The 12,055-nt window shown below is 44.4% G+C and overlaps 1 protein-coding gene across 1 annotated transcript in view; it reads right to left on the reverse strand.

The window, feature by feature from the left end:
- Positions 1-4,978, reverse strand: part of Rufy1 (RUN and FYVE domain containing 1) — a 50,492-nt gene extending 45,514 nt beyond the window's left edge. The window contains exon 1 of the mRNA XM_028855000.2: positions 4,418-4,978. Coding sequence (XP_028710833.1) covers positions 4,418-4,727 — 310 coding nt within the window. The 5' untranslated portion in view covers positions 4,728-4,978. The remainder of the gene's footprint in view (positions 1-4,417) is intronic.
- Positions 4,979-12,055: the final 7,077 nt, after the last annotated feature.

A 12,055-nucleotide genomic window follows, 5' to 3' on the forward strand; every position in this document is an offset into this window, starting at 1 on the left:
TGGATGTTTGCTATTATTTAAGGGGGGTTGGTTACAAGTTGTTATGGATAATGGTCAGAAAAAAAGCTGAACAAAGGAGATTAGATTCAGGGATCTTGTTCTGAAAAGAAAAAGAAGAGATATAGAAATGGTAGGGTAAAAGCGTGGATTATTGAGTCTACTTTTAAACTGAAAAAACAACTATTAATATCAAAGTATTTTACATTGGTATGGATTTTGGTTTATTCATATAAATTTAAAGTTATTTTTGCTATACTGTATGTATGTTACAACTATTTTAGCATATTGTGTTTATGCAGCTTATTTAAAAATGAAATGTATAATTAAGAAATACAGATTAATAGTCATTTATAATAGTCAAACTTATAGTCACATTAGGTATGTTTTCAAGGTCATAAACAGATATATTTAGATAGATGGTTTTCAAACACTTTAAAGACCTACAGAATATGACATTTAATATGTTTAATAACCTAAGGCTTTTCATGATAGTGAGACTCGTCTGCTTCTGGCAGCACCAATTTACTTAAAAGAAAATGATGGGCATCAAAGAAACTCCATATGGAATTTATTTCTTTCTGGCAAAAGTTAGCCACTGGGCAAGAAACTGCCTGACTGCTGACAGTATGCTGTCCAAACTGGACCAGCTGGATGCAAAAAAGGCAACTGCCAAACTCTGCCAAGACAAGGCAGGCAGGACAGTCCTTCAAAACTCCCTGCTTCTCAGAACGTCTGTCAGATATACTAGGCCTGCAGGCCAGAGCTGGATGCCCCAATGTTACAGAAGATACTAGGGTGACTAACCAGGCAGCCAGATGTCCCCGTGTTTAGGTAACATTTCATACTTCTGGGGTCTTTGATGGAGTTGAAGACTAGATAGTCAGTTAAACTTTTCCTTAGTTATGACAGAAGGTAAATTAGGTACAGAGCTTTGGACTCATCAAGATAGAATAAATAATAGAGTATTCTCTCTAAATTTGCTAAATACCAATGGACTGGATGTTGTAACTGTAATTCTTACTTGATGACATTTTGTTGTATATAATTTTACTATGTTAAAGTTGAAACTTTCAATTTTAGTTAGACAAAAAGGAGGAAATGTGACATTTCTCTACACTGTGTGAATATATGTTGCCCTGATTGGTTTAATAAAGAAGCTGACTGGCAAATAGCTCAACAGGATAAGGGTAGGGGGAGAGCCAAACAGAGAATTCTGGGAAGAAGAAGGATGGGTCAGAGGAGTCACCAAAAGATGCAGAGAGAAGCAAGATGGACACATAGTACTGAGAAAAGGTACCAAGCCATGTGGCAAAGCATAGATAAAAAATATGGGCTGGGTGGTGGCGGCGGCAGTGCATGCCTTTAATCCCAGCACTCAAGAGGCAGAGTCAGGCAGATCTCTGTGAGTTCGAGGCCAGCCTGGTCTACAGAGTGAGATCCAGGACAGGCACCAAAACTACACAGAGAAACCCTGTCTCGAAAAACCAAAAAAAAAAAAAAAAAAAAAAAAAAAAAAAAAAAAAAAAAAAGAAAGAAATATGGGTTAATTTAAATGTAAGAGTTAGCTAGTAACAAACCTGAGCTATGGCCGAGCACTTATAATTAATATTAAGCCTCTGTGTCATTTTTTGGGAGCAGCTTGTGGGACAGAAACTTCTGTCAACAGGATGGGGGAGCACATTCTAGAAGAAGGCGTTGTTAACACAAGTGTCAGCTCTATGTGTGTTGTTTCCTGAAGATTTTACAGTGGGACAAGATGTGGAGACAGAAGTGTGATAGTCATGATCTTGACCTTCGAGGCCTGAGCTAATGTATCTTATTTAAAATATATATAATACAATAAATATATACATACACACCCCCAAAAATATGTGTTTATTTATTTAGTGTGTTGGGTGTGTGTGTGTGTGTGCCATGGTGCACATATAGTGAGCAGAGATCAACTTGTAAGCATCCATTCTCTCCTACCATGTGGGTCCTGGGGATTAAACTCAGACTTGGAGGCAAGCACCTTTACCCACTGAGCCATCTTGCCAACATATATTGATATTTTAAATTGCAACATATTTAAGGGGTACACTGATAGTTTATGTATACATGTAGTGATCATCAAGGAGACTGGCATATTCACCACCTCGGTTTCCCTTTCTCTGTATTGGGAACATTTAAAATCTTTCCACTAGCTGTTAGAAAGTATTTAATAGTTGTTGCAGATCTCAGCTATTCTAACTATGCTGCAGAACTCCAGAAACCACTCCTCCTATCCAGTTCTACCCTGAATTCATTAGCCAGCCCCTTCTATCTTCACCCCCAAGCTTCCTGAGGCTTGGGGACTATTGTCTGTTCTCCATGTATCTTTGCTCTTAGCCAAAAGGCTTAAGTAAAAACTAAAACCAAAACAACTTTAAATAGAAAAATGATAAGATATGGATATGAAGAGAGAAAATATTTTTTGTATATATTTTGGGTATATAATGTGTGTGTGTTTTAAGCTGATGTTAAAAGAGTCAAAAAGTACAAAAACCAGGGCTGGTGAGATGGTTCAGAGGGTAAAGGCAGTTGTTGACAAGGTTGGTGACCCGAGTTCCAGCCCTGGAAGGGAGGAGAGAACTGACTTCCGCAAGGCATCCTCTGACCTCCACAGGTGCACCATGGCATGCACGGTAATAAAAAAGTCAAAAACAGCAGGGCTGGAGAGATGAAAAAGTGATTGCCTGTTGGAGCCCATTTGGGGTTCCTAGTGCCTTTACCTAGCAGGTCTGCATAAAGAGGATGATTGGACCATGGGCCTGAGTACCAGGTGTTTGGAAGGGTCTACACTTGGCTGTATAGAGCAAGGGGGAGGTCCTTTGCTCCTTCCATTGGCATTGTGATACAAAGCCCTTTGGAATGAAGTTCTGGGCAGGTGGATAAGGATCCAGGCCCTCCCGAGGCTATCCTGTGTTTCTGTCTTTCCTCTCGTTGTCTAGGTATCTCTTTCTAGATAATAATTCTCACTTCTTCCTACTCAAGAGTACCCTGGTTGTAAAAGTGGCCGCTGGTCCACCAAAATTGCCTGGCAAATATGAAGACCTTAGTTCAGAGCCCAAGCGTTAAAAACTGGGCATGGCGGTATCCATTAGTATTCCCAGTGCCAGGAGAGCAGAGACGGGAGGACACCTGGGTCTTGTTGGACAGTGTGGGCAATTGGTGAGCTCCAGGGTTAGTGAGAGACCTTGTCTCAAAACTAAGGTGGATTAAACAGTTGAGGAAGATAACCAACATCTACCTCTGGTCTTCAAGTGCACATGTTCAAACATGTATGAATCCATATACACACACAAAAGTAAAAGTTATAAAGCAGAAAAGTTACAGTAATTTATTACCAAGGAAAGAAGTGGGTTTTTGTTGTTTTGTTTTGTTTAAATAAACTCCGGGTAACAAAGTTTACTTATGCACGAAGTCTCCTGCATTTACAGTCAACACTCACACTACCACAGCAACTTGAAATCTGCATGGTCCATTCACAGTAAGTGCCCTAGCCAAGTGAAACATCCTTATTTATTATTTATTTTGAGACAGAGGCTCACTATGTAGACAGGCGGTCTCGAACTCACAGAGATCCACCTGCCTTTACCTCCCGAGTGCTGTGATTAAAGGAGAGCACAACGCCCGAAACCATGGCTGTCTTTTATACTGTATTTTTAGTTAGGTTTAGAAACACAAACACCACTGCATTAAAATTAGCACAGTACTGAGTACATTAACATGCTGTTCCAGCAGTATGTACCTGCATCACCATACCATGTCATAACCATTTGTTTTTGTTCTTTCTTACTGGTATGCTGAAATTCTATTCTAGATCATAAGGGCTGAACTGGGCTTTAGAAGGTTGCTGATTTAAAAAAAAAAAAAAACCAAACCCATTTTATAGGTTGGGAAATGCGAGTAGGAGGGGTGATATGGCTTGTTCACGTCCTACGGGGCTTTTGGTGGCAGAGTACAAAGGGAACCAAAACCTCCTGACTCTGACTCGCCGCTCTCACCAACTTTGGAATACGCTGTCAACCTCAGTCGCAGGTGACAAGCGGCTAGCGGCCTAGAGGGTTAACAGGGGCCAGCACCAGACTTCGTGTCTCAACTATGCAAAAACAGAAACACAGACGACTTTCCGTCTGAGCCTCTTATTCAATCCTCTTATTTAAAGTCAATCCGTGATCACGACGCCGCTGTTCTGGGGTTCACAAAGACAAACACAAGGTGGGAGACAGTCCCCGGCCGCCACCCCCTCCCCTCCCCTGTCTCGCGCTTTTCCTGCCGGGTCCTACCACGTACAGAAGAAGCCTGCGCCGCGCGGCACAGGTCGGCGGAGCAGCTCGCCCAACTCTCGGGCTCCCCCAGTCTTGTAGCAGCCCTAGCCCGCGGGACCCCGGCCTACCTGCGCGCTCCCCGCCGCCGCCGCCGCCGCCGTCTCCGAGCCCCGCGGCCGCGCGCAGCGCGCTCCCGCAGCTCGCCGACAGGTTCCCGGTGGCTCGGCGCGCCAGCGTCAGGATGGGCGCCGACCAGCCGTCAGCCGCCCGAGGCCGCGCCGCGCCCCGCAGCTCGCCGTGGCTCGGCAGCTGGCTCCTGTCCACGATCTCGAACTCTTCCCCCGACTCGAGGCCTGCCTCGGGCCCGGGCTCCGGCCCTGGCTCCTGCTCGGGCTCCGACTCCTGCCCCGCCCGGCGGCGCTCTCCGCGGGCGGCCATGTTGGCCGGTCACGTGACCCGCCCCTGGCCTGGGCTGAGCCTCCTGGTACTGCTCCCTGCGGCCGCTTCCCTCTGCTCCTTCTCTGCTGGTGCTCGCCTGGTCTTGCTTTCCTTGGATAACGCTCGCTCTCCGGGAAAGTAGGACTCCTCAGAAACGCCGCCGGAGAGCTCCAGCCGGGGGTCCTTGGAGGTTACATCTGAACTTTCTTCTTCCCAGGACTTGGAATGCACCTTAGTTTAGCGTTCCGGCAACCCCGTGTGGTCTTTGTGCCACAGCTTCCTCTTTTGAACTTTCATTTCACGACTGTTTTTTCTTCCTTCGAGACAAAATCTCACTGTTGGATTTTTATTTGTTGTTGTTGTTTCCCGGACTAAGGCCTCTTGTTGCCCAGGCTGGCCTCAAAATACGCCACGTAGCTAGGCGGTGGTGGCGCCCGCCTTTAATCCCAGCACTTGGGAAGCAGAGGCAGGCGGATCTCTGAGTTCAAGGCTGGCCAGGTCTATGCGCGAGTTCCGGGATAGCCAGGGCTACACAGAGAAACCCTATCTCTATCCCCCCCCCAAAAAAAAAAGCCACGTAGCAAGGATGTTCTTGACTACATTTTTTCCTGGGGGGGGTCGCAGTTCTGGTAATTGAACCTTAGACTCACACATGCTAATCAAGACCTCTTCCACTGAGCTGCATTTCATCCTCAGCACATACGCAACCAGCAGGGACGTTGATTTTGTGATTTTTCCTGCCTCCATCTCCCAAGTGCATCTGACACCACATCACAGACACCTTGCTAGGCATGAACTCTACCAACTGAGCTACATTGCCAGTCAGACTCTCAATCCTGTAGCACGGGGCCTAGAACTCAGTAATGTAGCACTAGCTGGCCTTGAACTCATGGTGATCCTCCTGCCTCTGCCTCCTGAGTCCTGAGAATGCACGTGTGCCTCACTATGCCACCTCTTGTCTAATATTTTCAGCTTTATCATTTTTCTGCAGCATTCTTCAGAACAGGCTGGAAAAGGGCTGTTGGAGAAACTAGGACAGATGAGTCAGAGGCTGTGTGGAGGGGGAGGCGGGACGACTTTGTTTTTAAATCAGATGAATATGAACGACAGCTTGGCAGGCTAGATCCACAGTGGTAGACTGGAAATGGGATCTGGATTCTGCTATTAATTGTTATAGGATTGAACCAACTTCATTACTAAATAAGATTTCACAATAAGAAAACACAGCACACAGTCTCCCTTGTGATCATTGTCTCTGCTTTCCGACTCTGGCCTGGATAAGTTGCCACACATATATGTGGTTATTCAGCCTATTTTCTTAACAGGAAAAGGAGGGAATTTGGCCAGATTTCGACAAAAATGTCATTAGAATTTAACAATTTGCAAAAACAGGGGACAAGGACCATATCAAACTCCAGATCTGTCAGATTTTAAAATTGTTAAAAAGTTGCAGGCCAGGCGTTAATTAAAAGATTAAATACACTTTTAATCTTAATATTCTGGAAGCGGAAGCAGATGAATCTTTGTGAGTCCAAGGTCAGCCTAGTTTATATAACCAGTTCTAGTCTAGTCAGGGCTATACAGTAAGATCCTGTCTCAAAAAGTAAAATAAAAACGAAAAGTAGTGGCAGAGAGAGATCAAATAATTTCGCCTAAATATCTGGATTTTAGCCTTTTCTTGAATCATTGAAAGACTGGACAACCTAGAATATGTGTCCTGATGGTAACACATTAGAGGTAGTAGCTAGACAGCTGTGGTGAGAAAATTATCTATTGTGCTCCCTGTGGCAGCACAGATACTAAACTTGGAACAATACAGAGACGCTTAGCCTAGTGTCTGTGTGCTCCAAGGCACAGAGGCAAAGGCTCACACTGTCTAGATCATGTTCATTTCACCAGGCTGAAGAAGTGTGGGATTGAGGCCTCCACAGGGCCAGGCTCAAGTTCACTGACCACCAGAAGATCCACTCAAATCTTACAGAGTGGAGCCTTCACCAAATGTAATACAGATGAATTGGAAGACCTGAGAAATGACTCATTCTCTGCACCTTCAGAGGCTCCGTGGTTTCTGTGGCGGAAGTTTCCCAGACCGTCCTGCCTATTTTGGAAATCTGGCTAAGGCTAGCACAGATTCTTTGATTCTAGTCTTTTTTTTTTTTTTTTTTTTAAATAGGTATCTTTTTTTTTTTTTAAGATTTATTTTATTTATTATGTAAACAGGTTTCTTTCTGCAAGTTTTGCCTGTACACCAGAAGAGGGAATCAGATCTCATTATAGATGGTTGTGAGCCACCATGTGGTTGCTGAGAATTGAACTCAGGACCTCTGGAAGAACATTCAGTGCTCTTAACCTTTGAGCCATCTCTCCAGCCCTGATTCCAGTCTTAATTCTGCTATCACACTGCACACAGTAAACTTAGCTTTCTGTGGGTGCCTATTATGTGTTTTACAGGGTGAATGGAAGTGAAAGCAGCTACAGCAGAGAAATGGGATGTTAGAAATGTCGGTAGAATCTGTATAGATAAGAAACCCGAGTCCAGTTCTGGGAGGAAGTTGCTGCTGTGGCCCAAGGAAGGTTCTGGCTGAAAGACAGGCTTCAGGGTGGAGTCTAGGTGAGAGTGGAAACAGGTTGGAGCAGGAAATTGTGTGTCTGTGTGTGTGTGTGTGTGTGTGTGTGTGTGTGTGTGTGTGTGTTCAGGTCTAACAGGCAGTCCAGTGGGCAGCAGGGGACCAAGCTGGCCTGAAGCCCAGGGACAGACTAACATTTTCTCACAGTTGGTCCTCCACACACTGGGTACCAGGTTGGTGGGCCATGCCATGCCATCTTAGTGTAAGGTGTCTGTCAATTTATGGGGTCCAAGGAGTTACACCCTTTCCTTGGTCTGGTATGGCCAATAAGTTCTTGGGCCAGGTTTCCCAGATATAATTTTAAAATATCCATGTTCCCCCATCATCTCAATCCCCCCTGACAAACTTTGGTTCTATTCCCAGGAATAAGCCATTTAATAAGTCTGTGTTGCGTGGTTGATGCCTGACAGATGGTGAGGTTTGTGGATTCATCCTTGGCTATGCTCATCCTTGAGAGGGCACAACTAAGAGGCAACTCCATTCCAGCCTGAGCAGTGCTCCCCTTCCTGTGACCACTGTCCAGCCTGAGCAGTGCTCCCCTTCCTGTGACCACTGTCCATCCTGAGCAGTGCTCCCCTTCCTGTGACTACTGTCCAGCCTGAGCAGTGCTCCCCTTCCTGTGACCACTGTCCATCCTGAGCAGTGCTCCCCTTCCTGTGACTACTGTCCAGTCTGAGCAGTGCTCCCCTTCCTGTGACTACTGTCCAGTCTGAGCAGTGCTCCCCTTCCTGTGACTGTTGTCCAGCCTGAACAGTGCTCCCCTTCCTGTGACTGTTGTCCAGTCTGAACAGTGCTCCCCTTCCTGTGACTACCGTCCAGTCTGAACAGTGCTCCCCTTCCTGTGACCACTGTCCAGCCTGAGCAGTGCTCCCCTTCCTGTGACTACTGTCCAGTCTGAACAGTGCTCCCCTTCCTGTGACTGTTGTCCACTCTGAACAGTGCTCCCCTTCCTGTGACTACCGTCCAGCCTGAACAGCGTCCCCCTCCTGTAACAAGTTTCAATTACCCGAAATCAACATTATTAACACCAATCCTGCACATTCTAGTTTAACCAGTAACCCTGCCTGACCAAACCAGACCTTGATCCCTCTGCCAGCCCTGATCCCCCAGCGCTGATAAACCCCTCACCTGTAAGAGAAGTTCTCTCTCTCTTACCTTCTCTGATAAGAGGCCTTCTCAGGTTTATTCTAAAACAAACCTGGTCCCTCATCATTGAGCCTCCTCAGTTTTCTTTTCTCCTTACACCTTTCCTCCCTAAATAGAGCCCAAAGCTGTCTGTAACACAGTGTCTCCCAGGGCACAGACTGAAAAACCACTGTAAGTTAGAGCCTGGGCTAGCCTGGCCTCAGGGTCCTTTGTAAGACAAGCGAGTCTCACCTCAAAGCTGGACCTCCTGCTTTTCTCTCACCATGACCCACTGAGGGTATGGCCACTTTGGTTGTATATTCAGCACTGTGAATGGGAGGAAGCTGCTTGCTCCAGGGGTAGCAGTTGGGGGATTTGGCTTCTCTAGACCTGCCGTGGTCATGGCTGGACCAAAGGCATTAACAGCTTTGCACAGCTGTAGCCAACCTAGCCTGGAAGGGCTGTGCTGCTCTGTGACATCGGAAACTCGGCTATTTCTCAGTGAAGAATATGAATGTTTTTTAAATTTATACCACTAGAAAGAGGCATCTGGGAACTGAAGAGATGGCTCTGTGGTTAACAGAGCTTTCTGCTCTTCTGGAGGACCGGAGTTTGGTTCTCCATGTCTGGCTGCTCACCACTGCCTGTGACTCCAGCTCCAGGGGAACCGATCCTCTCTTCTGGCTCCTGAAGACACATGCACCTACTCATACACACATACATAGAAATAAAAACAATAGGAAAAAGAAAGAGCATCCGTGTAACGAATAGAAAACGCTTGGCTTCCATCTAGTGGCCTAAAATGGATTTGGGTTCTAACCATCCAGGATTTGACAGTATCTATCTATGTATATACCCATCTATGCATCCACCCATGTACTTACGCATCCATCCTCCCATTCTCCCACCAATTTATCCTTAACTATCCTCCAGTCCATACATAGCCATTTTCTACCCATCTGGCCATTGTGTGACTCTATGAGACCTGTCCTCCATCAGTCTTTCTGATCCCTTTTCATATCATTATACAGTATGTGGATTTGTGAACCCCTCATTTATGTTCTTTATGATCTCTTTGTGTTCTTTATGTTATTATAAACTCTGTGCTCTTTAAAAACATTATTTATTTATCTGCTTATTTGTTTATTTATTTATTATCTATCTGCTTATCTAGCTATTTATTTATTTATTTAAGACAAAGTCTCCCTATGCAGCTGTGGTTGTTCTAGAGCTTGCTGCGTAGACCAGGCTGGCCTTGAACTCACAGAGATCCTACTGCCTTTGCATCTCAGTACTGGGATTAAAGTTGGGCACCACCACACCAGACAGTTTGTATTTATTTATGTGTAGCTGTGTGTGTGTGTGTGCGTGCGCGCGTGCGCGCGCACACACATGAGTGTATGTATATCATCATGTGTGCAGTGCCCTCAGAGGCCAAAGGGTGTTGGATCTCCTGGAACTGGAGTTATAGGTAGTTGTGGGTAATATGATGTTGGTCGCCAGGAAGAGCAGCAAGCACTTTTAATGGATGAGAACTCTTCAGTCTTTTCTTTCTGTTCTTAAAAGACTCCAAACTAATTCTTTGCATAGACTCTGCACTCTATACCAGTTTTAGCATGACTGGCTGGCTTTTAAAAATATGTTTATTTTTATTTATGTGTATGTGTACATCTGTATGTATCTGTTACATGTGTTCAGGTATCCTTAGAGGCCAGAAGAAGGTGTTGATTTCCTCTGAACCACTGAACCACCTCTCCAGCCATTTTTTTAAACATTCAAGTTCAATTCCACACAACTTTTCACCACACACTAAAGTAACAAAATAACAGAAACAACCTTAAATTTGTATCAATATACAAAAATTCATGCCAATGGAAAATATTTAAGACTAGTAGTTGCCTTTGTAGTTTAAAAGTAGATTTATCCTACCGTTCCTATATCCCCCCCTCTTTTCTTTTCAGAAAGAGATCCCTGAATCTAACCTTTCGCTTAGTTTTTCCCTTGACCATGACTAGTAACAACTTGTAACCAACTGCCCCTCAAATGATGACAAACATCTATAATCTACCCAGTGACCCCAAACCACCCATCCCACCTGTTGGGAATGTGGGTGTCATGTTTTCTAGACTGACTCCTCTTCTCTGGGGATGATGGCTTCTTTATGGGACTCTGAGAAAATTGGGATAATGGTCAAATCTTGGGAGAGCTGAATGTATTATTTTTTGTTTAGTCTCTATGTGATGGGAAAGTGTAGAGCTTATCAGAAGTCCTGGCTGGAGTAGTCTGTGAGGCTGGACAATCTCAGCTAACCTCCTTGAAATTGTTCTGGATACAGAAATCTGAGGAAACTGCAACAGAGGCACTCTAAGAGGCTGGATCACCTAGGTTACTTGTTTTCATTGGTGTCTGATCCCTTTTTTCCCCCCACACACAAACTTTTCAAGGTAACATATATATCTTTATTAACACAAGTATGGAATGTATGGTATGCACAAGTCAGCTGAAGATAATTTTTTGTTCTATGTTTGAGCAGGTAAAAGGCATCTGTTAACTTTATAAGTCTGTTTGGACTGTATAACCAAACCTCTATTTATGCCTTTTGAAAAGATGACATGTAATAATGTCATGAGGACTCCGTAGCCAACAAGATTTATCATGTCTCGTCCAGTCTCAGAGCTGTCAAGGGAACAGCATATATGTCACCTGCCTTATAGTTTTTTTTTTTTTTTTGTTTGTTTGTTTCTTTATGTCTGTAGCCAAGATTTTCAGGAGGTCTGTCCTGATCAAGTCTGGTCCTTATTGATTTTGAAGAAATCCATAGCTTTTCGTTTCCTGTGGAAACAAAAGCAAAACCTTTCCCCCAACGCAACATATTTTCTGACTTTCATTCTGAAGTTAAGACATTCTTAAAATACATAAGTTGGTTTAATTTAGCAGTTTCTATAATCCATTGTCTCTCAGCAGCTATTGTATTTTGTTCATCAGCATTTAAAAAATTTAAAGTCAGGCTGGAGAGATGGCTCAGAGGTTAAGAGCACTGGCTGTTCTTCCAGAGGTCCTGAGTTCAAGTCTCCCCAACCACGTAGTGGTTTACAACCATCTGTAATGAGATCTGGCACCCTCTTCTGACCTGCAGGCAGAACACCATATACATAATAAATAAATAAATATAAAAAAAATAAAAAATAAAAAATTTAAAGTCAATAAAGCACCATACAGGATCCAGACCCTGTGTATTTCCCATCTTTATGTGGCTTTTTCCTTTTATATTACTTTAATCTCTTTAAAGACTTTTTTTTTTTTTTTTTTTTTTTTTCCCGAGACAGGGTTTCTCTGTGTAGCTTTGTGCCTTTCTGGATCTCTCTCTGTAGACCCGGCTGACCTTGAACTCGCAAAGATCCGCCTGGCTCTGCCTCCCGAGTGCTGGTTAAAGGCGTGCGCCGCCGCCGCCACCGCCGCGCCGCCGCCGCCGCCGCCACCACCACCCAGCAAAGACTTTAATATTTTTAAACTATTTATTTTTCTATGACTGTCTATACCCATTTTCTTTTCTTTCTTCAGTATCTAAGCACATTT

This window comes from Peromyscus leucopus, chromosome 8b, assembly GCF_004664715.2.
Source record: "Peromyscus leucopus breed LL Stock chromosome 8b, UCI_PerLeu_2.1, whole genome shotgun sequence".
Lineage (NCBI taxonomy): Eukaryota > Metazoa > Chordata > Mammalia > Rodentia > Cricetidae > Peromyscus > Peromyscus leucopus.